The 24,925-nt window shown below is 49.1% G+C and overlaps 2 protein-coding genes across 2 annotated transcripts in view; one reads left to right on the top strand and one right to left on the bottom strand.

Annotated features, from left to right (window-relative positions):
• MICOS10 (mitochondrial contact site and cristae organizing system subunit 10) overlaps positions 1–24,925 on the bottom strand; it is a 285,369-nt gene that overhangs the window by 233,866 nt on the left and 26,578 nt on the right. The window lies entirely within an intron of this gene.
• Positions 1,439–24,925, top strand: part of IFFO2 (intermediate filament family orphan 2) — a 50,207-nt gene continuing 26,720 nt past the window's right edge. Inside the window, 2 exon segments of the mRNA XM_069874455.1 lie at positions 1,439–1,932; positions 1,934–2,155. Of these exon segments, the coding sequence (XP_069730556.1) occupies positions 1,535–1,932; positions 1,934–2,155 (620 nt within the window). The 5' untranslated portion in view covers positions 1,439–1,534.

The following is a 24,925-nucleotide window of genomic DNA, read 5'->3' as shown; positions in this document are numbered from 1 at the left end:
GTCAGCTGAAAACTGTTCCCCCTCATCCTCTTCCTGCACTCCCTGATCAACAGCCCCTCTCCAGCTTTCCTGGAGCCCCTTTCAGTCCTGGAAGCTGCTCTAAGGTCCCCCCAGAGCCTTCTCTTCTCCAGACTGAACAACCCCAACTCTCTCAGCCTGTCCTCATACAGGAGATGCTCCAGCCCTTGGATCATCTCCGTGGCCTCCTCTAGACTCACTCCAGCAGCTCCATGTCCTTTCCCTGCTGAGGGCTCCAGAACTGGACACAGGACTCCAGGTTTGGTCTCACCAAAGCAGAGGGACAGAATCTCCTCCCTCCCTGCTGGTCCCGCTGCTTGGGATGCAGCCCAGGACACGGGGGGTTTCTGGGCTGCAGGTGCACGTCGCTGGCTCATGTTGGCTCATTCAATTAAACAATATCCTTTGATATTGTAGCTCAGAGGTCCAGGAATAGCAGTTGGGAAATGCTTATTTAATAACTTAATTATTATAATATCAATGTTATCTAGCACATAGGCAGGGTTCTGCATTCAGATAACAACATTCACCCCTGACAATTTCATCTTATCAATTTGGTGATTTCCCTGTGGGGCAAAGGTGTAGGTGGGGGGCATTTTCCAGGCACGGCGGTGATTCCTCACTTATTGTGCATTAATCCAGGCACGTGGTAGGGGGTCGTATCCGTGCTGGACCCAGACACTCCCCAAAAAATCACAATATCTGTCTCGGCCCTGGTGAGACCGCTCCTCGAATCCTGGGGTCAGTTCTGGGCCCCTCACCACAAGAAGGATGTTGAGGCTCTGGAGCGAGTCCAGAGAAGAGCAACGAAGCTGGTGAGGGGGCTGGAGAACAAGAGGAGCGGCTGAGAGAGCTGGGGGTGTTTATCCTGGAGAAGAGGAGGCTGAGGGGAGACCTCATTGCTCTCTCCAACTGCCTGAAAGGAGGTTGTGGAGAGGAGGGAGCTGGGCTCTTCTCCCGAGGGACAGGGGACAGGACGAGAGGGAATGGCCTCAAGCTCCGCCAGGGGAGGTTCAGGCTGAACGTTAGGAAAAAAATTTTCACGGAAAGGGTCACTGGGAACTGGAACAGGCTGCCCAGGGAGGGGGTTGAGTCACCTTCCCTGGAGGGGTTTAAGGGACGGGTGGACGAGGTGCTGAGGGACATGGGTTAGTGATTGATGGGAATGGTTGGACTCGATGATCCAGTGGGTCTCTTCCAACCTGGTGATTCTATGAGTCTATGACTCTATGAACTAGGTGGGCTTTGAAGTCCCTCCCAGCTCCTCTGACCCCTCCTTGGGGGCTCCGCAGGGGGCGGGGTCACACGAGGGGGCGTGGCCAGCGACGCGTGTACGTGGGGGCGGGGCCAGGAGGGGGCGTGGCCAGGAGGGGGCGTGTCCCGGGGCGCGGCGCTCGGCGCGGGGAGGCGGTGCCGGTGCCGCCCCGCTCAGTCCCGGGCAGCGGCGCCGGTCGGGCTCTCATTGCCGGTGCCGCCGCCTCTCTTTTTCGTCCCCGGCCGCCGGTCCCTCCGCGCCATGAACTCGCTGCTCTTCGGGGAGATGGCCCGCGCCTTCTCCCCCGCCGCCGCCGCCGCCGCTTCGTGCGCGCTGGGTCCCGGCGGGGGAGGCGGCCCCGGCAGCCCCTCTGCGGCGGCGGCGGCGGGGGGGGCCGCCCCTCCGGTCACGGCCGCTCTCCGCAACGACCTGGGCTCCAACATCCACCTGCTGAAAGGGCTCAACGTGCGGTTCCGCTGCTTCCTGGCCAAGGTGCACGAGCTGGAGCGGCGCAACCGGCTGCTGGAGAAGCAGCTGGCGGCTCAGCAGAGCGAGCGCGACCGCCGCCTGCGCTACAAGACGTTCTCCCGGGACCAGGCGGTGCAGACGGGCTGCGGGCCCCCCCCGCCGCCGCCGGGCCCCGGCCCCGGGCTGCCCGCCCCCCCCCCCGCCGCACTACAGCCGCCTGCCCGGCACCATCTGGAGCTACACGCAGGTCCGGCGCACGGGGGGCGGCGGCCTCGAGACCCTGCAGGGGCCCGGCGTGTCCTGGCTGCACCCGGACGGCGTCGGCGTGCAGATCGACACCATCACCCCCGAGATCCGCGCCCTCTACAACGTGCTGGCCAAAGTCAAACGCGAGCGGGACGAGTACAAGAGAAAGTGAGCGGCGGGGGGGGCTCTGCCGGGGGGGGGGGGGGGGGGGGTGAGGTGCGGGGCCCTTCCCCGGGATGGGGCTCCCGGGATGGGATTGGGAAGGGGGATGTGTGCAGCTCAGCGTTTGGAAAACTGGGGGGGGGATGCTTTGCTGGGAAGATGCTCCCAGGATGGGTTTGGGGAAGGGGGATGTCTTCAGCTCAGCGTTTGGAAAACTGGGGGGTTGCTTTGCTGGGAAGATGCTCCCAGGATGGGTTTAGCAGGGATGGGGAGGTGTCTGTATGTCGGCATTTGAAAAAATGGTGGGTCCTTCCCTGGGAAGATGCTCCTGGGATGGATTTGGGAAAGGGGGATGTGTGCATGTCGGCATTTGAAAAAATGGTGGGTCCTTCCCTGGGACGAGGCTCCCAGGGTGGATTTGGGGAAGGGGGATGTGTGCAGCTCAGTATTGGAAAACTGGGGGGGGGGATGATCCTGGGATGGATTTAGTGAAGAAGGGTAGGGGAGAAGGTGTCTGCATCTCAGCATTTGGAAAAAATGGTGGGTCCTTTCCTGGGAAGATGCTCCTGGGATGGATTTGGGGAAGGGGGATGTCTGCAGCTCAGTATTTTGAAAACTGGGAGGGGATGCTTTACTGGGAATATGCTCCTGGGATGGATTTGGGGAAGGGGGATGTCTGCAGTTCAGCGTTTGGGAAAATGGTGGGTCCTTCCCTGGGATGAGGCTCCCAGGATGGATTTGGGGAAGGGGGCTGTGTGCAGCTCAGTATTTCGAAAATTGGGGGGAGGCAGGGGGGAATGATCCTGGGATGGATTTGGCGAAGAAGGGTAGAGGAGAAGGTGTCTGCATCTCAGCATTCGAAAAATTCGTGGGTCCTTCCCATGAAGGAGGCTCCCGGGATGGGTTTGGGGAAGGGGGATGTCTTCAGCTCAGCATTTGGAAAACTGGGGGGGGTGCTTTGCTGGGAAGATGCTCCTGGGATGGATTTGGGGAAGGGGGATGTGTGCAGCTCAGTATTTGGAAAACTGGGGGGGGGGGGGTGCGCTTTCCTGGGATGGATTTAGCGATGCGGTGGTGGGCAGAAGGTGTCTGCATCTCAGCATTCAGAAAATTGGTGGGTCCTTCCCTGGAAGGAGGTTCCTGGGGTGGATTTAGGGACAGAGGTGTCTGCAGCTCAGCTTGGTATCTGGAAAATTGGGGTCCTTCCTGGGGAGGATGGGTTTAGGGAGAGCTTTGCCTCGCGGGGGCTGCAGATTGACTTGGCATCTGGAAAATTGGGGGGTCCTTCCCTAAATCCATCCAGGGAGACTCCTCCCTGGGAAGCGGGGTCTGCATCTCAGCATCCAGGAAATTGTGGGGACCTTCCCAGGGCTGTGCTTCGAGGGGTCTGCAGCTCAGCTCGGCATCTGAAAAACTGAGGGGTCCTTCCCAGGGAGGATGCTCCTGGGATGGCTTTAGAGAAGAGGGGGTCTGCATCTTGGCATGTGGAAAACTGGGGGGGCCCTTCACCGGGGGATGCCCTCAGAATGGATTTAGGGAAGGGGGTCTACATCTCAGCATTTGGAAAACTGGGGGGTCTTCCCCTGGAAAGGTTTTGCTAGGATGATGGGGAAGCGTTGGGAAGACCCGCAGGGAGAAGGCCTCATCCTGGGGAGGATGCTCCTGGGATGGGTGCAGGGAAGGCTCTGCAGCTCAGCTTGGCGCCTGGAAAATTGTAGGGGGTCCTTCCTGGGAAGGATGCTCCCAGGAGATGGGTTCAGGGAAGGGTGGCCTGCAGCTCAGCTCAGCATCCAGGAAACTGTAGGGTGCTCTTTGGGGAGGATGCTGCTGGGATGGTGGGGGAGCGTTGGGAAGACCCTCAGGGTGATGTTGGAGAGGGACCATCCTGGGAAAGATGCTCCGAGGATGGGCTCAGGGGAGAGGGGTCTGCAGGTCAGCCTGGTGTCCGGAAAATGATGAGGCCCTCACCTGGGAAGGTTTTGCCAAGGAAGCATTGGGAAGACCTGCATGGACAGGGCCTCATCCCGGAGAGGATGCTGCCGGGATGGGTGCAGGGAAGGCGCTGCAGCTCAGCTTGGGTGGTTCTTACTGGGGAAGATGCTGCCAGGATGGCAGGGAAGCGCTGGGAAGACCCTCAGGGTGATGGGGAGAGGGCCCATCCCTGGGAGGTGCTCGTGGAATGGATTCAGGGTGGGCTCTGCCTCAGGGGGGTCTGTAGCTCGGTTTGGCATCCGGAAAACTCGGGGGTCCTTCCCAGGGAAGAGACTCCTGGGATGGATTCAGGGAAGGTTCTGCCTCAGGGAGGGGCCTGCAGGTCAGCCTGAGAGCCTGAAACTTGGGGAGAGGGCCCTTGCCTTTGAGGATGATCCCAGGAGAGGTTTTTGGAGCCCACTGTGCCTCGAGGGGGTCTGCAGCTCAGCGTCTGATAAATTGTGGGGTCCTTCCCGGAGAGGCTGCAGAGCTTTGGTCTGAAAAGCAGCACTGTCAGCTTGACTTAATATATATGTAAAAAATCCTTTTTGGAGAAGAGAAATAATCTATTGTTAATATTGCATTACACAGTTACTCCTAAATTTAGCTTGCCTTCATTTTCTGGACCCATCACCCCGGTAGCTGATTTCATCTGCCAGCACTGGGAAATCAGCTCAGTGCTGCAATATTTGGGTTGCAAATACTGCAGGGAAGGCTCGTACTCCAGGATGCTCCTTGGCGTTGCTCAAAACAAAAGCCCTCATGGGAGCCCTGATAAACCTTGGTGATCCGAGGGTTTCTTTTGGCCTGGTGGGAAGCCCTGGCTTTGAGGACGTGTTCTCCCCGTGGTGGAAGCGTTCCCTTCGGTTTGCTGTATTTGGCTGCTCAGATGGAGGCCAGAGAGGAAAAAAGGAGTTGGGATTCTGCAGCGAGATCCCTGCATTGTCTGTGGAGCTGCCCAGGTTTGGGGCTGGTGTGGCCGTTCCCGGTCAGAGTTTTGTAATTTTTAGGCTTAAAATGTGTTTCTTCCTTTCCCAGCCCTGTTTTGTTTTTTTTTTCCCTGCAGAATAGATTTAATGCTTTCCCATGTTTTTTTTTTTTTTGGCGGCAGCATCGTTTCTCAGTGCTGTGACGTGTGGCTGAATCTCTCCTGTCCAGGTTTGCAGGACTGCAGTGAGCTCTGTGCATCAGCTTTTGTAACGGCCCTCCTCCGGTGAATTAGACACCCTTGGAGAGGTTTTATCGCAGGCACAGACTGTTTGATGGTAATTCCTGGCCTGTTTGTTAATTAAAGCACTGGTGGCTTTTTGTGCATCTCTGTAAAGCCTGCGTGCCTCTGCACATTGTGGCTGCAGCACGCTCTGAGCTGGGGTGGAGGAAGAAGCTGCCTCCTTTCCTGGTCTGGAGCAACTGATGCCACTGTGGCGCGTGGTTGTTTTTGTTTTGGTGGTTGGTACCAGGGAGATGGAGCAGTGTGGCTCCCGGGGCAGTTCCGCTCGATGGTTTTGGTTAAGGCAGATGTTGGTTGTGTCACCCAGAGCTGGCACACTTCTGCTTTCTGATGGATACCTGATTTTTTTTTTTTCCCTTTGGCAACGGGAGCCTTGGGGGCTGTTTCAGTTCAGGTTTTCTCCTGGTGCAGAGTTGGTTCTGTCTGTCCTGCTCCCATCGCTGCTGCACAGCAGAGTCTCACCTGGGTCTGGGTTCAGCTGTGACCACTGGTGCGATCGTGGGCACTGCGTAATCCACACACTCCATGGAGCACAGGAGGACTCTGTGGGCTATGGCCAGGCTCGTTCTTGCCATCCTTCCTGCTCCTCAAGCAGGTTTTTCTCCTGATGCTTAAACCCAGAATTTGATTACTGCATATCCACACCTATTACAGCTGCATTAAACCTGCAGTGTCTTTTATGGCACGTTCATTACTATGGAATTGGAGTGATGATTCTGCTCTCCCATGACCTTTGTTGAGCAGATGGACATGACACGTTGTCTTTTGGTGCAGATTGGCGCTTTCATTTGTGGCCTCGAGCACATGTTTGCATGCTCACAGAGTAATACTGCGCTATGCTGAGTTTAATTCTCGCAGTCAGAGTAGATGAGTCGATTTGATTTCATTACCATGAGCTAATGGGGTGTTGCAGTGTTTCTCAGCCATCGTGTTCAGAGTGATACCTATGTTTTTGTGTTTGTTTTTGCAGGGAAGGGTGGCAGCAGGTTTATGTATCTGTATATAAATATGAACTTTGGGTGTACTCTGTCTTGCTGTAAGCCCTTTAATCAAGTTTTGTTTAGGGAAATGAGCCTCAAGTGGAGAATGAGCCCAGTGCGGGTGTCTTGACGATGCTGTTGAGTGAATATACATGTCCAGTGAAGCTCTAGGATCCTGCAGAGCTGGGTGCAGGTTTGTGAGCAGGGTGATGGGCAACTTCCAGGCTTTGTGGCCTGTGTCTCATGGTGGGAACACCCTGGTGGGTTTATGCGTGGTGGTTGTTGTTTCACACCACTTAGCTTTTGCTAGAGAACCAGCAGGACACAGCAGCCTGTTGGAACCATTGTGCCCTGACCAATAACCCCCAACTCAGTACTGAGAGTGCTCAAGCAGACAGCAATATGTGACATTATTTCCTAAAGCAAGAGGGGCTTTTTTCCCTTTCCAGGATGGCTCCTCAGTTAAGGGGGGCACGGCTAGCAAATGCTACTTCTGTGAAAAGTGTGGCTGCCAGGAGAATGCCAGGTTGTGTGACCGAGTCTGTGGGTGCTGCTCAGGTGAATGCTGCGTTTGAGATGCGCAGCTCACAGGCGATGTGTCTGTTGAGGCTCCACACTCATTGGTGTTCTACTTGTGAATTGGAAAAACAATGATGGAATTTGGCGGTGAAATATTCCCTTTTGTTTCCTTTCCTTCAATGGTCGCTTTGCTGCTACTCTTAAAAACAACAGTGGAAGATCATCCAAGATGCTCTTTCCGATCATATTCTGGGGCTAGTGGTGGTTTCATTTTAGGAAAGTCTGTTCCACTTCTTTGTTCCATCCTGCAAAACCATTTCCTTGGACATCCTAACCCAAGAAGCTGGAATTCTGAGGTCCAGGAAATAGTAGGGGACACAGTCAGTAGAGCACCTAGATCTGATTTTGCCCACGATTGTAACTGCAGTAACAAGTGAGAGATGTTTCCCATGAGGAGCCCAGCAGATAATTCAGACATAAATGGCTTTTTCTTTTTTCAGATCATGTTATTTTACACAACAATACAGAAATGTGAATCTTTTTCTACTTTAACATGTTGTCTTAATCTTATAATTTCTTTTTTAGCCATGATCATGATTTTGCACTGCGGGTCGTGGTTTCAGCTGCGGGAGGCAGCAATTGGAGGAGATGTATAGAAAAATGAATTTAAATTTAATTATTTTTTAAACTATGCTAGCATTTAGAAGAGGTTTTTCCCATAGCTCTGATTCCAAATCTCTTGGAACTACCTTTTAATAAGGAAAGGTGGAATTGTCTGCTTCCTTTGCAGCCAGATGAGCTCAACAAAAAACACTTCTATGAGGGGTTACCTGGAAATGGGGGCCAGGATGTGAACTCTTGAAAGATGAAACACATGGGTGAATTGGAGTTTTCATTCTAGACAGAGAGAAAAATATCAGCTGTAGTGCTTCACCCCCTTTGGGGTGAGATTGAACAGTTGTGGATTTTGAAGTGAGCAGTGTTTGGATCTTGGATTTCTCCATCCGCGGTCCAGCATCATGGAGAGGGATAAGCAGGTTTAATGCCCTGCCAGGGACCTGGGGTTCCTGTGGTCTGCTTGGGTTACTTAGAAGGAAAATCCACGTTCTGGAGAGCGGCTGGGGTGTGGGAGCAGCATGGGCTATCGGGATGCGGCTACCTGCCCCGGAATATGCCGGTCGTGGGTCTGTCCTGCAGGGAGCTGGGTGGGATGGAGCTTCAGCACCTTGAGCGAGGGGCAATACCAACAGCGTGCCGGGCAGCACCCACATGTTCGTCGCATAACCAAGGAGATTTAGAGATAGCAAACACGTCTCTTCCCACCATCAGTCAAATGGCATCGCCAGTTGGGGCTGAGTGCAGAGGCACAGTGACCAACACGGGCACGTGGGATGGGTCCAGCAGGGATGCTGGGCTGTCTCACCTTCCCGACCCACGCAGGGATCTCCCGTGGAGATGGGAGCACGTGGCTGTGTGTGATGGCAATCCCAGCGCTGCTGCACCCGGCCAGCTGCCCTGTGGATGCAGTGGAACCCGGCCACATCCCATCCCTCTTCCCATCTTCCTTGTCGCTGCAGGACGGTGCTGGGTTCTCCGTGCAGAGCTCCAGGCTGAATGCTTGGACAGATTTGTATATTATGGTTTCAAAATTGTTCTTAATTGGAGCAGGTATTGAGTCTGCCAGATGTTGGTTGCCTTTTCCAGTGGAGATTTAACTGTTGAGAAGGGTTGAACTGGAAATAATTGTTTTACCTCAGGATCGTATTTCATTTGGAAGATTAATATAGTCCACTTGAAAAAGAGATTATCTTAAATTTGCTGCAGCTGGAGAGGACAAAGATTATCATTGTCAAAGGCAGCGCGCGTCAAAACTAACTGGGCCTTGGTTTTTTTAAGGAAGGGAACTTAATAAAAATGTGCTTAAGATAAACCCTGGAGGAATGTCTGAAAACTTTTAAAGCTAAAATATCAGTGCTAACAAGATGCAAATGTTACGCATAGACCAAATAAAACCCAATTTTTTTTTTTCCCCGATAGAAGAATGTTTCCAGGGTCCTTGACTGGTGTCCATGTCTCAATTGGTTACAGAGCTGGGAAGAATGCGGGCTCTGTGCAAAGTCGTATTTATATGTATTTAATTCTGGTACTTCTGCTTTTCTTTTTAGGTTTTAAAGGGGTAGTTGTGTTTCAGTGTGGCTTTTCACTGAAATTTAGTGTTCCTTACTGCTTCCAAAGCAGTCCCGCAGTCTGATGTTAGAGATTTTTGGATACCCCTTACAAGATGTGAAATTTGATGTTAGACACTTGCTCTGGTGAAAGCTGATACCCGGTCTTGAAACTCCTTTTTTTTTTTTTTTTTATTGGTGATGGGAGGGCATGGGTTTTGTCTGTGAAGAGTGGATAAAATTGCTTAATGTGAGAAAACTTGACTGTGTAACAACAAACATCCTTTAGAACTGTCGGCTGGAAAGTTGTGCAGCATGGAGCTGGGCAAATCAAGCCCTGATAGAAGAAAGATCAGGTATCAGACTTTTTTTTTTTCTTTAAATTATATCATCTTTGCTTCTGAAATGCTGCTGCAAAGGCATGCGGTTACGATACACATGAATATCTGGAGCTCTCTAATCAAATTGGAGATTTGCTGTTTTATTTTGCCCTGGCACAACTAAAACGAGATGTTGGGTTTTAGTGATGTGCAAGAAGGTTTGGAAGGAGAGGAGGATGTTTCCCTTGGATCTTGCTCTCTAACAGTGGGACTGGGGCTGTATTGTTAAACATCTAAGTTGATAAATCTGTTTGTGCCTTAAACTGGTTTGTGATGGGAATGAGCTGGGAAGGCTGGGATGTGTTGTGGCTGACTTGAAATAGCTTTGTTAGGGTGGGTGAGTTATTCAGTCTGAACTTTATCTTTGGCTGAATATTAACCGTGCTTTCTAATTAAAAATAATAGATTCGCAGATGAACTGGATTTTCTGTGGAGAGAAAAATCACCACCGCGTGTTGTGGTTAGAGTTTCAGAGAAACCTGGGCCAGTCTCTGTGCTGTGTTCTTCAAAGAACAGCTTCCTCTGCTGCCAGGGAACCACAGGGCTCTGTGTGTGTGTTGAATTTGCCTTTTGATTTCTCCTGTGACTCATGGTGGGACGCTTCGGACTCGCTGAAGGCAAAATCCCCCAAACGCCTCAACCCGAATAACCCCTGAAGACCCTTGCAATTTAGGGCTGAGGTGAAAACAAACACAGAAACAAGTTATTTCTAGCTCTTCGTCATCTCTAATCACAGGCTTACCTTGCAGTCGTGTGGTTTAGGTGCCGGGCTTGCAGCTGAAGGAGGCCCTGAGCCCATGTACAGCTCAGCAGCTGCTTTTCCGTAGCTGAGGGTTCGTGACGATGCTCGGCTGGGTCTTCGCTGGCTTCCTGCCTGTGCTCTTTGTGGCTGAGCTGATTTTTGATTTTTGCTAGAAACATTCACAGGATGTTGTTCTTTACGGTTTAAGTCTCCATCTCAATGTTCAAAACCAGCCTTGTTTGTACAAGAAAGAGGAGATTTCTTCCAGTTTGGTCTCTGAAAAACAAAGTTTAAGAACTAAACAGAATGCGTCTGTGCGCTGCTGGGGGCTCTGCGCAGCCTTGTGACCTTTCTGAACTAAAGATTATCTTGTTCCCAGAACCCTGAACTCCTCATCGAAACACAGAATGGTTTGGGTTGGAAGGGAGCTCAAAGCCCATCCAGTTCCACCTCCTGCCATGGGCAGAGTCACCTCCCACTGGATCAGGGGCTCCAAGCCCCATCAAACCTGGCCTGGGACACCTCCAGGGATGGGGCAACCACCACTGCTCTGGGAAGAAATAAATAATAAAATAAGTAGTAAAGTAATAATATAGGAATAATAAAGTAATAAAATAAGTAATAAAAGGTAATAAATTAGACAGGGCTGGTTTTGTGCAGTAAACAAGGCACAGGGAAAACGTATCATGCGTGGCTGAGCTTTTAAACCAGTTTCAAGCTCTGTTCCACCGTTCCCCACCACACGCCTGGCTTTTACAGGGCATTTCTGATGTTTTACTGTCTCTGGTTGTGTTCTGTTTGAGTGCTTCCTGGCTGCTTTGATGTGTGGGTGTTATCTTGGTTGTGTGTTTCTCTAGTTTCTATCCAGTACCTCCCACTCTTGCAGGTGGAGGAGCACATCGCTGCTTTATTACATGCTGAGAGCAGAGGAACAAATAAGACCATTACAGCATGGTGATAGCTTGGACACATGGGTAGAATACTGAATTCCAAATATATTGTTAATATGCCTTTGTTTGGGGTTAGAGGTGACCTAGAGATGCCTGTGCCTGCCAATCCAGGAGGAATAATTTAGGAGAGTGGGATTTGGTTTTGATGCCAAAGGAATGCGTATGGTGTTTCATAATCCCTGGATGTTGCCTGGTCTAAAAACAGTTCTTCTTGGAGCTTTCTGCTTCAAAGTAGGCTGGAGAAAAGCTAAGGTGAGAGAACAGTGCCTGCCAGTTTGTTACTTGGGTTGCACGGGGCGGAACAGATGTCTATGGAAATGCTGGAGTGCCTCGGTGGGTTTTGGTAGCGCTGTTGTAGTGGAAGGTAGGCAATTCCACCATGGCTGGATGGATGAGGGGCTGAGTTTCAAAAGACTTCTAAAAATGAAATTATTAACATTTGTTTGAAATACTTGAAATATGTGGGAATCTCTCTTCTGCTTTCCTTGCTGTGAGTGGTGTTGCTCCGTGTACAAAACCTGACATCAACTCTGCCTCTGGATCGACTTCAATAACAAGAGAGCTGGGAGAGAATGGAGCTCTGTGCCCATTAATGATGCGCCCAGCTTGTTAATAACACAGAACATGGACTGGTTGCATTGTTACTGAGTGGAAGTGAATCACAGATGATGCATTTCTTCAGCCTTTGTTCAAGCCTTTGTGCATTCTAACTCACCAGCATGTGACTCAAGGGTTACTGGATAGAAGTTGGGAGCCTTCTGCTGGGCTCAATGTATCCCAATTCCCTCAGAAGTGTTAATTTGAATCCCCTTCAAAGTAGATTTTGGGACTGAACTGAGTCACGTCTGCTTTCTGTGTTGTGCCATCGTAGATAAGCCTGCTGCTGCGTTTTGGGGCTTGTTCTTGCTGGAGAAATAATCAGTTGTCCCCCCTTTTTTTTTTTGCTTTTTCTATGTGGAAATCACCAGCATGGGTTGCTTTTGAGAAGGATTTTAGCTGTGTGGGCTTGAATGGATGGCTTGCATTGCTGCCACTTCTAACGGGGTTCCAGATTTACTTTTCAGCCTGATTTATCTCAGAGGATTTATTGTGAGTTTGCAGCGAAACACAATTGGAAGGAAAACCCGGCATTGGAGCCTGAGCCTAAATTCCATGTAACTTCACAAATCTCCTGGTGCTATAGACAAGCCGAAAGTTTTGATTTCCAGTCTTAAATGGCTTCATGAACCTGGACAGAAATTCCAAAGCCCTTCTGAGCAGGTGAACTCAGATAATGTTGTGTGGCCCAGTTATCATTATGGCCTGGTTATCGGTATGCAGGTGTGCTGGGGTGGCACCATCCCACCTCTGTTTGCTTTGGGATCTGTGTGAACGCAGAGATCAGCCCTGGTTGAAAGGCATGACAGGTCATAGAGCTGTGCTAAAAAGAGTAGGAATTAACTTGGTCCTTTTCATGTGAGCAAGAAAACTTGCTAATTTACAAAGGCTTATTAACACAGGGAAGAGAGATGCTGATGGCAGTGATGATGTGTGACAGGGTTGGATCCCCCTTTGCCCTTACGTACAGTAAATCATAGAATGGTGCCATGGGTTGGGAAGGGACCCCAAAGCCCATCCAATTACACCCCCCTGCCACGGGCAGGGACACCTCCCGCTGGATCAGGGGCTCCAAGCCCCATCCAACCTGGCCTGGAACCCCTCCAGGGATGGGGCAGCCATCCCTGCTCTGGGCAACCTGGGCCAGGGCCTCCCCACCCTCAGAGCAAAACATTTCTCCCCAAGATCTCATCTCAATGTCCCCTCTTTCAGCTGAAAACCTTTCCCCCTCATCCTATCCCTGCACTCCCTGATTCCCTGCTCAAGAGCCCCTCCCCAGCTTTCCTGGAGCCCCTTTCAATACTAGAAGCTGCTCTAAGGTCTCCCCGGACCCTTCTCTTTTCCAGGCTGAGCAAACCCAACTCTCTCAGCCTGACCTCGGATGGGATGTGCTCCAGCCTTAGGATCATCCTTGCGGCCCTCCATGTGTTGTGTTTAGTCCATGCTGTGACTCATGCTTTAATTGGAGATCAAAGGGATCCTGGCTCAGTATTTATTCCAAATCAGTGGTTTCAATGGAAAATGTATTCTTACAGGTAAAATTTGTCTGCAAGCCTCTGAGAGGAGAAAGTAGAATTGTATCCTACTTTAAAATGAAACTTGGTGATACAGAGAACAGAAGCCAACTTTGCAGGGCCGCCGCTGTTCAGGCACTGCCATCGATCCTGGCCAGGCGACCTAGTTTACAAAAATACCAGGTATTGGTATGATGTTATATGGTTCTGTGGATTGGGATGAAAGCGTTAATATTGAGTTGTAACTGGAATATGTTAAGGGATCAAAAAGCTATTATCGCTAAAACTGCTATGAGAAAATTCCCCCATGCAGGTATGAAAAATATCTTTATTTCCCCCCTCTAACTTGTTCAGAAAGGCACTGACCAGGTGTTGAAGCATTAGATTCTGTTAGATTCTGTTCCTAATTCTTCTACTCATTTTTCCCCCCAAATGACCATACCAGAATCACTTCGCCTTTGACTCTTTGTCATCCACACAATTTTGAAACCCTCCTTTTATTTTTGCTCAAAGAAAGGGGAAAAAAGGGAGTGCAAATCACTTAAGAACTCCTCAATGCCCTGGAAATGTTTTTCCACTAATCTGTATTCTTTGCCAGAGCGTAGAACAGACGCTTGCCAGTGGGAGACCAGCTTTTCCTGTTAAAGGGACAAAGTGACCCTGGGAATGAAGTCCCACTTGCAGAGATGCCGTACGGAATTTCACCCTTTTGAGAACAGATGCAGGCGAGCTCAGTTTGTGATCCTGGTCCCTGAAGGACAGCCAGCTCCTGGGGCAGCTTGGGATGAACCTGCAATAAATCCACCTTCCTTCATAGCTTGTCTTCTCCTTTTGGGCCTTGGATCCATTTAGTGTGATGTAGTCAACCCACCCCTGCCATGGGCAGGGACACCTCCCACTGGATCAGGGGCTCCAAGCCCCATCCAACCTGGCCTTGAACCCCTCCAGGGATGGGGCAGCCACCCCCTGCTCTGGGCAACCTGGGCCAGGGCCTCCACACCTTCATGGGAAACTTTTCTTGCAGTCATTGTGTTGAGGCTGGCCACCGTGCCGTGGGGACTGGGATCGGGGTGTGGATGCATTGAACCAAGGTCACTTTTCACGGTGTCACCCTGTTCCCAAGCATACGGCTTGCCTCTTCGGCTAGTGTTGATGCAGCATGGACTTCTGTGGCTGCTCTCCAACCTCTACACTGGGCTGTGTCTCTGGACCCGTGGCTGGGTTCGTTCATGGGCAGCTAGCATGGCACCCTGGGTTCAGATAGGGTTTGGGTCCCTGGTTCAACCTCACTCTCCAGTAATTGTGGAGCAGGTGGAGGCTGGGGAGTCAGCTCCCTGTGCCCTTCCACTGGTCTTTCACATTAAACCCCAGTCTGCACTGGAACTCTTCTACTGTCCCTCTGCAAACAGCACAGTGCTGCCGCTGCCAGTAGTTTATACTCCCCCAACAAAAATGTGCAGTATTTCCATTGCTTTAAAATTGGATTTAATTTGTGGAGACATAATGTCAGCTTTCTTTGCAGGCTTCGGTAAGGCTGAGGCTGTTATCGAAGGGGGTTCCAGTCTTCATCCAGGGCTTATTCATTGTTTGGCCATGAATTCAAGTACCCGACAATCATTCTTGGGAATTTATGCAACTGAGACAACAAATACAAATGTTTTGCTTGTGTGAATTTAAGACTGATCTGCCTTTGTACACGTATTTTAAAATGCATCATCTTGAGTTTTATATCCTTCTAGCTGTCATCTTTATTAATTCACTTCCATCTAAATGGTGTAGTATGTGGTTTAATGGTAATTCTGTGAAGGCAGGTCACCATAATGAAGTAGAACTGCTAAAAACTGTATTAATCTGCCCATCATGCTGGGAGTAATTAAAGTGATAAAGGAAGAAATGTTTTGCTGTGAGGGTGGGGAGGCCCTGGCCCAGGTTGCCCAGAGCAGGGGTGGCTGCCCCATCCCTGGAGGGGTTCAGGGCCAGGTTGGATGGGGCTTGGAGCCCCTGATCCAGTGGGAGGTGTCCCTGCCCATGGCAGGAGGTGGAACTGGATGGGCTTTGGGGTCCTTTCCCATCCAAACTGTTCTGTGATCTCAGAGTGAGCCTTCTTACATTTCTTGAAGGAGCGTGAGGTGTACTAGGTATTTCCTTAAGTGTCATTGGAGCCTTTGAAGAGCAGTTTATTTTCTGTCCCAGGTTAATACTTGTGTGCTTAGATTCCTGATACTGCACATAAAAGCTTCGCTTAAATATATTTACCTTTACGAAGGTAATAAAACTCTTGAAAAGTGGATAAGATAAGGGACATATAGGAGATTTTTTTGTGAACTAGGTATGTATCCCACCTGCCCTCCTAACTCCAGGAAGCAGATAAGCATTATCTCATTGTAATAAACAGTCTCCTTCATCTTTACTAGGTTAAATAAAATCATTCTGTATTGGGGCAGAGATTAAGATGACTTCTAGCTCTCAGTCGTGGCTTGTTCTTAAAGGATGGGGAGGGAGAGCAGTGAGTGCTCTGACTGCCATTTGCAATAATCCTTGGCATTCCAGGCTGAAGAACTGCAGGAGTGAATGAAAGTGGTGATATGTTCCAGCAGGATCTCTGGTTCCTTCCCACAGAAGAGTAATCCCCATCTATTATCACTCAGGCCGATCAGCGCCTTTTGGCTTTAGCTTGAGGTGATAACAGCAGGATGGTTCCGACATGGCTTATGAGGAGAATGCCTGGATATAGAAGACATTTACTTGTGGAATCAGCAAGTCAAGCGAAGACCTTTTATGAGAGAGGATGCTCAAATACCCATGTCTTAAACTTAGTACGGGTTGCATACCTGTACTACATCCAGTACAGCTTAGCTTAGCTGGTTGTGCTTTGAATTACAGTTTAGCATTTCTTTACAGCAATGGAGCAGTTTTTCCCCAAAATGGATGATTTACCGGAACTCTGAAATGAGAGAAGATGGGGATATCTGTGGAAAAGGAGCTGGGCTTTAGGTGCCAGTAGGCTGCGGTAGGTGTTTGGAATGGTGCTGCCTCAAATAATTTTGTGGTGTGCTAGTGCTGTATTTCTTTTTCCCAGGTAGCCAAAATGCAACACATGCTATTGAGCCCAAGGTATTCCTAAGAGCAATCCTGTAGGAAGGCTATCAGTTAAAATGTTTGTGGTTGGGTTTTTTTTCTGTCTGTAAGCTGTGGAAATTGGGCAGACATCCTTAATTTGTTCTCTAGATCAATATTGAGCTTCATGCTGCCTTACTGAGCAAACCTCTCTTCCTGTGGGATCTCTCAGGGAATCTGTTTGGTGAACTCAACTTGAAGCCCACAGACTCAATATTCCAATACCAGAAAACCTCTGCTCTGTGAGGAGAGCAGGAGACATGGTACAATGGCATTGTGGTGGGGAGGTCCTGGCCCAGGTTTCCCAGAGCAGTGGTGGCTGCCCCATCCCTGGAGGTGTTCAGGGCCAGACTGGATGAGTCCTTGATCCAGTGGGAGGTGTCCTTGCCCGTGGCAAGGGGTTGGAACTGGTTGGGCTTTTAGGTCCTTTCCTGGGTTTCCTCTTCAGAGCTGATTGCCCTGAAGTCATTGGGTGGTTCTGAAAAGAAATAAACCTCACCGTACATGGGAAAAATCTCCTGTAGCTTAAAGCACGCTAGATTGCCTCTCTTGGAGCTGTGATGTAAGAATTTTCTGTGTAGTCATGTGCATCAACTGAGATAATGCACTATTTTAACTTGGCAGCCTCCGAGAGGACATTCATGAAAGCTTTCATTAGGTGTTTATATAGAGAATAGAAAAGGAAACACATGCCACAGAAGTTTGCGTGTACTTTCCGACAGCTTAGTGCTAGATCTTATTATGGCTGTAAATCTCTTCTGTAACTACTTGTCTCCTCGGCTGCCAGACTCTTGGCAAGGTGTCTGTGTTTTGCTGAGAGTCCTTTGCAGCAGCAGGAGGTGAGAAATTACAAGTGCGATGTCCTGAGCACCATAAAAATACAAATGTATTTTTAAATTGGTGATGGTGTATATTAGAGCACGCTTCCCTGACATCTTTTCAAAGTTGCTGCAAGGCTGGAGCTATGCAGAATTATTCTCCTTTGTTACAGTCAGCGTTCTTGTCTATAAAGAGATTTCAAGTCTGGATTTATTGTATGCTTTCTTATTCTTTTTCCTACCTGCCAAATGCCCTCCTCCATACTAATATTTTTATCATCTCACAAAGTCTCTCCTCTGTTCTGGGGAAAGAACTGAGAATGAAGGGTTTAAAAAAGAAAGGAAAGGTGAAGGAACATACAGTTATCTGTGGAATAAGGTGGGTTCTCAGAATCATAGAATGGTTTGGGCTGAAAGGGATGTTAAAGTACTTTGAGTACTGGAAGCTGCTCTAAGGTCTCCCCGCAGCCTCCTCTTCTCCAGGCTGAACTTTCTCAGCCTGGCCTCATACAAGAGATGCTCCAGCCCCTCGGATCATCTCTGTGGCCTCCTCTGGACTCATTCCAACAGCTCCATGTCTTTCCTGTGCTCAGGACTCCAGAACAGGACACAGGACTCCGGGTGGGGTCTCCCCAGAGCAGAGGAGCAGCATCCCCTCCCTCCCTGCTGGTCCCACAGCTCTGGATGCAGCCCAGGACACGGTTGGTTTCTGGACTGTGAGCACATGTTGCAGGCTCATGTTGAGCTTCTCCTCCCCCAGCACCCCAAGTCCTCCTCAGGGCTGCTCCTAGTCCATTCTCAGCCAGCCAGGATCGCTCTGACCCAGGTGCAGGACCCTGCATTTGGCCTTGTTGAACTTCTTGTGCTGCTAAGGGGAGAAAATCAACTCAGGTCTCGGTGCTGGATTTTGTGCCGAAGCTGTGAAGCTTTTGGGGTGCTTGGCTTCAGAAACAAGCCATATCAGTCTGACGTGGTCATGTGTGCTGGTAATACTTTCACTGACCTGCGAGAGTTGTTAATGATATTACTGCCTTGAAATTAATGTTCTGAGTGGAGAATAAGGGCTGACGGCTTGATGTCAGTGACCTGGGAGAAGAGAAACAGGATGGGATCCCTTGTACTGGGGTCAGGTCACTGGTTAAAGTTTTAGCTTGGGGGCTAGGAGGTGAAAGTCATATTCATTACAGGCTGTGGAAAGCTCTTATTTATTACAAATATTTGCATAAGACTTCCTAGTGTGCAGTTTACAAAGGTATGGAGTTTCTGCAGTACTCATATTTTAGTAGTCTTGCATCTTGGTAAACAATTAAAGTGATATTGAAGGCCTGGGATGAGATTGTTTTTTAAAACCTTTATTATTTCTTTTAAATTCTTAAATTTTAAGCTGAGGAAGCTTCAGCTTGTGGGCCAGGCATGCCAGTGCCTATCTTCTGCTGCTTAAATACATTTGATTAAATTAAGAGCATTAAGCAATTTTTAAGTTTCCCTAAACAATGGATGGATTTTGCTGTGATTATTACGTGAGTCAGTTATAATAATCCCTTTTCACTGTGTAGTTTCGTTGCTGAAACCGAACGCCAAAGTATTGCTGGGAACTCCCTTATAAACAACCCAGCGCCCAATTTGCAGGAGAAATCTTTCTTGCTCTGTCCTGTTATAGCACAGCCTGTATTTATTTCAGTAATGATGTGGATGCTGGAGATGAGTTGTCCAAAGGGATCACATGGCTTTACTGGGACACCGGGATAATAGCGTGCAGTGTTCCACAGTTCAGCTCCTCACGCAGGCTCCCCTTTGTCTGCACAGGGTCTCTCAAAGCTTGTCCTGACCTTTTCAGAGCAGGACACTGCAGCTCTACAAGTTTCTCACATTAGCACTTGGACCAGGCTATTTCTGTATGTTGACCGAAAGAATTTGAGATGCTGAATAGTCCGTGCAATAACTGAAGTGAGATTTAAAAGTACTAGATGGGCTACTGTTTCATGCCCTGCTGTTGCAGGGTTAGCATAAAAACTACTTCAAGATGTCCAGCTCCTGCTTCTCATTTGTTCAGAGATGCTTGTATGTGTCTGTCGGCCCCATAGGGTGAAATTTAACCCCACTGCCATACCATAGGTGGATAGATAAACATAACACAGCTTCTTGGAAGGAGCAGAGAATGGTGGGGAGCTTTTTGACTTTTGCAGGGTGTGAAACACTGGAGAAGTCAGCACTCTTCTTCAGGCTCACAGTCCCTGCTTTGTTCTTTGTCTCTCACATTTCATAGAATCACAGAATCATGGAAAGGTACCTCAAAGCCCATCCAGTTCCACCTCTGCCATAGGCAGAGGCACCTCCCACTGGATCAGGGGCTCCAAGCCCCATCCAGCCTGGCCTCGAACCCCTCCAGGGATGGGGCAGCCACCCCTGCTCTGGGCAGCCAGGGCCAGGGCCTCCCCACCCTCACAGCAAAATATTTCTCCCTAAGATCTCATCTCAATCTCCCTTATCCTACCCCTGCCCTCCCTCATCAACAGCCCCTCCCCAGCTTTCCTGGAGCCTCTTTCAGCCCTGGAAGCTGCTCTAAGGTCTCCCCACAGCCTTCTCTTCTCCAGGCCGAACAACCCCAACTCTCTCAGCCTTTCTTAGCCATTTTATAGCCTCTATTCCTGTATTTCAGTAATATTTTCTTAGAAGAGGATGGTCATTAGTCTGGAGTCTACTTTGATGAATTACGGACCAGTTTTATGTGGGTATGCTTGTGCCAAAGTGTTAGGACAAAACACCTGAATGCTTGACATACTAAATACCATAAAATTGCAGCTTGTTGATAGGCAGTGTAGTAAAATGAATGTCTATATGTGACTGGCGGTCTTTAATGCATGAGGTTTGTAATACTCATGTTTGCGAGAGATTTCCTTACATGGGAATTCAATATTTGATAATTAACTCATAGCTAGCAGCGCTATGCAGAAATGTAATCCTGCGCTTTTCAGATTACCTGTTTTAAAATGAGTCAAGGTAATTACTTTATCTGCAGTTACGACACCAATTTTACAGAAATGTAATGTTCTTTGCTGTGCTCTTTCATAAGCTGCGCTTGCAGTTGTCTTCTGCGGGCCCACAGTGCGCAGAGCTCTTCTGGGCTCTTCGTTGGCAGAGGAGATAAGGGTTTGCTGTGTTAATGGGCAGAAATGAGTGTCGTGCTGCTGTTCTGTAGGACACAGGTTGGTCAGACAGAATGGACATGAGCATGGACTTGGCTGTGAGCTAAAAACACCAAGCAACCTCATGCAATGCTCCAGGCTTGGGGAAGAGCAGCAGGAAAGCTGCCCAGTGGAAAAGGACCTGGGGTGCTGGTCGACAGTGGCCCTGGTGTCCAAGAAGGCCACCAGCATCCTGGCTTGGTTCAGCCATGGGGTGGCCAGCAGGAGCAGGGAAGGGATCGTCCCCTGCACTCAGCACTGGGGAGGCTGCACCTTGAATCCTGGGGTCAGTTCTGACCCCTCACTCCAAGAAGGACCTGGAGGGGCTGGAGCACGTCCGGAGAAGGGAACGGAGCTGGGAAGGGGCTGGAGAACAGGGGTTGTGGGAGCAGCTGAGGGACCTGGTGGGGTTTATCGTGGAGAAGAGGAGGCTGAGGGGAGACCTCATCGCTCTGTGCAGCTCCTGGAGAGGAGGTTGTGGTGAGGTGGGTGCTGGGCTCTGCTCCCAAGGGACAATGATGGGAAATGGCCTCGAGTTGTGCCAGGGGAGATTGGCAGAGTGGTGAAGCCCTGGCAGAGGCTGCCCAGGGCAGTGGTGGAGTCTCCATCCCTGGAGGGGTTCAAAAACTGTATAGATGTGTCACTTAGGGACAGGGTTTAGCAGGCATGATGGGGTTGGGCTGACAGTTGGCCTGGATTAACTTAGAGGTCTTTTTCCAACCCTAATGACTGTGATTTTAAAAACGTGAGTGTTGTACAATGACTTTTGAGAGTGTTGGTCTGATCCCCATGGAAAAGGGATTTCTTCCCAATTGTATAGGCAGCTCAAGTTCTCCTCTTCCTCTGTATTGTCAGTCCATGGGTTGCTGGCAGAGGGATGATTGTCAGCACTGTGAGACCTGATGGAGATAAACAAGAACAGCAGCGTGAGAAAGAGCCTTGGGAATGCAATGCCATCCTCCAGTATGGTGAAATCAGGATGTGTCCATCTTAATGCATTTCCTTTTTATTGTTAATAAAAATATATATGGAGAGAAAGGGGGAGAAAAATAAGTGGATATACCAACAAAATGTGGGAAATGCCTGGGACTTAATTGATACAAGAGGAAGAGAACTGAGAACTTGAGCATTGTCCCAGGAACAGGATGTAGTAGCTACCTAGGCTACAATAACAGGTTTACAAAGATGGCTTAATTCTGTGCTGTTGAACTAAAAAGAAACTCAAAATGCAGTGGTGATTCTTATCTCTCAGTAAGTGTCGTGCTAGGTGCTTGGGCATAAATCTTATCAGATGTTTTGAAGTTAGACCTAGCCATATTTATGGTGCCATGTGTGGGCTCTATTGTATTCCTGGAATCAGAGGCAATTTGTCACGCCAACCGTCTGACATCGCCTTTCGGAATGAAGTTTTGCTGCAGGGACATGGTGCTGGAAGGTCTTGCTCTCCACAGTCCACTACGTTAAGGTTCACTGTAGGAACGGAGCATCCTGTTGGGGTGGGATGGGTGTCCCTGTCTCAGTGACAGGGAGGAGCTTCCCAGGGGTTGATATCCTGGCTAATTTGATTATCCTGTCTGTGCTGTGTTCCTGAGAACTGCAGGGTTGTCTCAGTAACACTAAGGGCTGCCCTCAGTAACTTCAAGTTTTAAGTTCATCATAATGTTTCCCTTTTGCAGTGGGGAACTTCTTAGAAGGAAGGCTTTGTAGTGGTTCCTGTGGTGCACATGAGGAGCATGAGGCTCAACCAGGGTCTCGTGCAAGGTCTTGTACCTGGGTTGGGGCAGTCCCAAGCCCAAATCTAAGCTGGGCTGAGAATGGATTGAGAGCAGCCCTGAGGACAAGGACTTCGGGTGCTGGTGGGTGACAAGCTCCATGTTAGCTGGCAATGTGTGCCTGCAGCCTGGAAACCAACCATGTCCTGGGCTGCATCCAGAGCTGTGGGACCAGCAGGGAGGGAGGGGATGCTGCCCCTCTGCTCTGCTCTGGGGTTACCCTACCCGGAGTCCTGTGTCCTGTTCTGGAGTCCTGAGCACAGGGAGGACATGGAGCTGTTGGAATGAGTCCAGAGGAAACCACAGAGATGATCCGAGGGCTGGAGCACCCCTGCTATGAGGCCAGGCTGGGAGCTGGGGTTGTTCAGCCTGGAGAAGAGGAGGCTATGGGGAGACCTTAGAGCAGCTTCTAGTGCTGAAAGGGGCTCCAGGAAAGCTGGGGAGGGGCTCTGGATCAGGGAGGGCAGAGACAGGACAAAGAGGAACGGTTTCCAGCTGAGAGAGGGGAGATTGAGATGAGATCTTAGGCAGAAATGTTTTGCTGTGAGGGTGGGGAGGCCCTGGCCCAGGCTGCCCAGAGCAGGGGTGGCTGCCCCATCCCTGGAGGGGTTCAAGGCCAGGTTGGATGGGGCTTTGGAACCCCTGATCCAGTGGGAGGTGTCCCTGCCCATGGCAGGGGTGGGACTGGATGGGCTTTGAGGTCCCTTCTGACCCAAACCCCTCTTTGATTCAATGATTCTATTATTATTTGCAGCCATGGAACAGGAGGTCAGCGATGTGCAGGGTTGGGATATGTTGTCATAGGCGTGATCCTTCTCTTCAGGAGGATATGAAATGGGTTTAGAGAAGCTGTACAAAACTTTTTTCCCAATGAAAGTAGCTTATCTGCTTGGTGAAGGTCTGGGCTCTCCCCTGCCGAATGGTTCAGAAAGCCAGGTGCTGGTTAGGTTATAAACATGAAGGAAAAGAAAAAGCTTCTTGGCATGGCAGAGCTGGAATACCTCCCTGGTCTGAGAGCAAGCTGAATCAAAGCCCTTCCATCAAGAGAAGCTAGACAATGGAGATGGTTCTCTGAATGTGGCCTTCCTTGATGTGAAAGCCAGGCAGCAGTGAGCATGGCTTTATCTGTTTTACCCTATCTCTCAATCTACATCCAGTGAATAAGAAAATCATTATTTCTTTTAAGGCAGCAGTGTTTCAAGTGAATTTGCTACTAGGTGATGTGGAATAGACTGCTGACATTCATAGCCTTGGATGCCCCGGTAAATGGAAGACTGTCAAGGGTGCTTGGTTAGTTGTGAGATGGAAAATAGCTGAAATTTGTAACTGGCTCTTTCTTCTACAAGGACAGGAGCTCCTTAGGTGCAAGTTGTACAAAATCTTGTGAAAACACCTGACAGCAGCCTCACCTGCTGTGTTGGACATGTCTTGAACAATATCTTGTGTCCTTTTTAATGGACTTTGGTGTTTGGGGCTGGTGCAAATACATAAGGAGAGGTCCAAAGCTTCTCAAAGTATCCAAAGACGTCTCTGATTTAAAACTGGCCTTTGTTTACTGCTGTTTGCAGGAATAAGTCATGCTGGAGTGTATGACTTCTAGCTACGTAGCTTAAAATGTGTTTCATGGTGCTGTGAATAGTGCACAACTATGTGTGAATTAAAAGCACCATAATTTTCTTTCAAAAGGAATGCAGGCACAGCAGCTGCTTCTGCTTGAAGTTGTTGAACTCTTGTGACTTTATGCATGGCTTTTGTTTAAACACCTCCTGTGGTCAGGAACAAACACAAATGAACTCACAGAGGATTTTTATTGTGGTTCCAGTTACAGGCTGGAGCATCCTTCCAGGTGTCTGGGATTGGGAGGCGTAATTAGGCAATGTTTTTCTGTATAGTAAGACCCTTTAGTAATTCTCTTCACAAGCAATTACTGTTGTTCAAAGGCCCGTGTGCTGTTTTAAGTAAAGCACAAGTCTAGAATAGGACTTTAATATTAACCTTTCCTTATAATGAAGCATCCAAGTATTAACAGCAAAGGGCACAAATTCTGCCATGCAGTAATTTTACCTGTATCATTGAGACCACTGCCAGCGGTTCAAGGATACCAGCTCTTCCATCTCTCAGCTGTTGGGAATTTGATGCTGCAATGATTGGCTCTGAGCAGATTCTGTGGAGAGGATGTTGCTTGCAACAAGCAAGAACCGTGACTTCATCCAAGAGTGCTGCTGCCATTGTGTTACAGCCAGGCTTTAATGGAATCAGGCGGTCACATTAAATTAATCCGTTTTACATGAAGCCCATCAGCTAACATTTAATTTGCTTCAATAAGAAGGCAGTGCATGTGGGATCAAAATGGTCTGTGCTTGGGATAATCTGGAAGAATCACTGTATTGCAACATCTTAAAAATGCTCACTTAAACAAGAGGGAGCATTTGTGAATATGCTAATTTTTTAATGCGGCCTCATATCTAATTTAGTGCAAAACTAAGGAAAATGATCTCTTAAGCAAGGATTCTAAAAGTGATGCTTTGCTGCTTGTTTGGTGTTTGTTTTTTGTTTTTTTTGCTTAGCAAAATAAGAAAAGCTTCATGGCGATTTTTTAAAATGAAATCCATCTTTCATGGTCCAGTTCTTTTGAGCCAATGAAAAGATGCAGATGACTATTTGTGTTTACAGTCCCAAACTGTTGCCTTGTAATGGGAATTGTTTAGTGAGACAGCGGGTGGAGATCATTACAAATGGTTAAATAGAGGCTGATGAGGCAGTGGCAGCTTGGTATCATGAAGGTACCAGAGGAGGGCCACGAAGATCATCTGAGCGCTGGAGTAACCTCCTATA

The sequence above is a fragment of the Phaenicophaeus curvirostris genome, chromosome 22, assembly GCF_032191515.1.
Source record: "Phaenicophaeus curvirostris isolate KB17595 chromosome 22, BPBGC_Pcur_1.0, whole genome shotgun sequence".
NCBI classification, from domain to species: Eukaryota; Metazoa; Chordata; class Aves; order Cuculiformes; family Cuculidae; genus Phaenicophaeus; species Phaenicophaeus curvirostris.
Note: the sequence above shows the minus strand (reverse complement) of the source record. Positions and strands in the feature narration are given on the sequence as shown.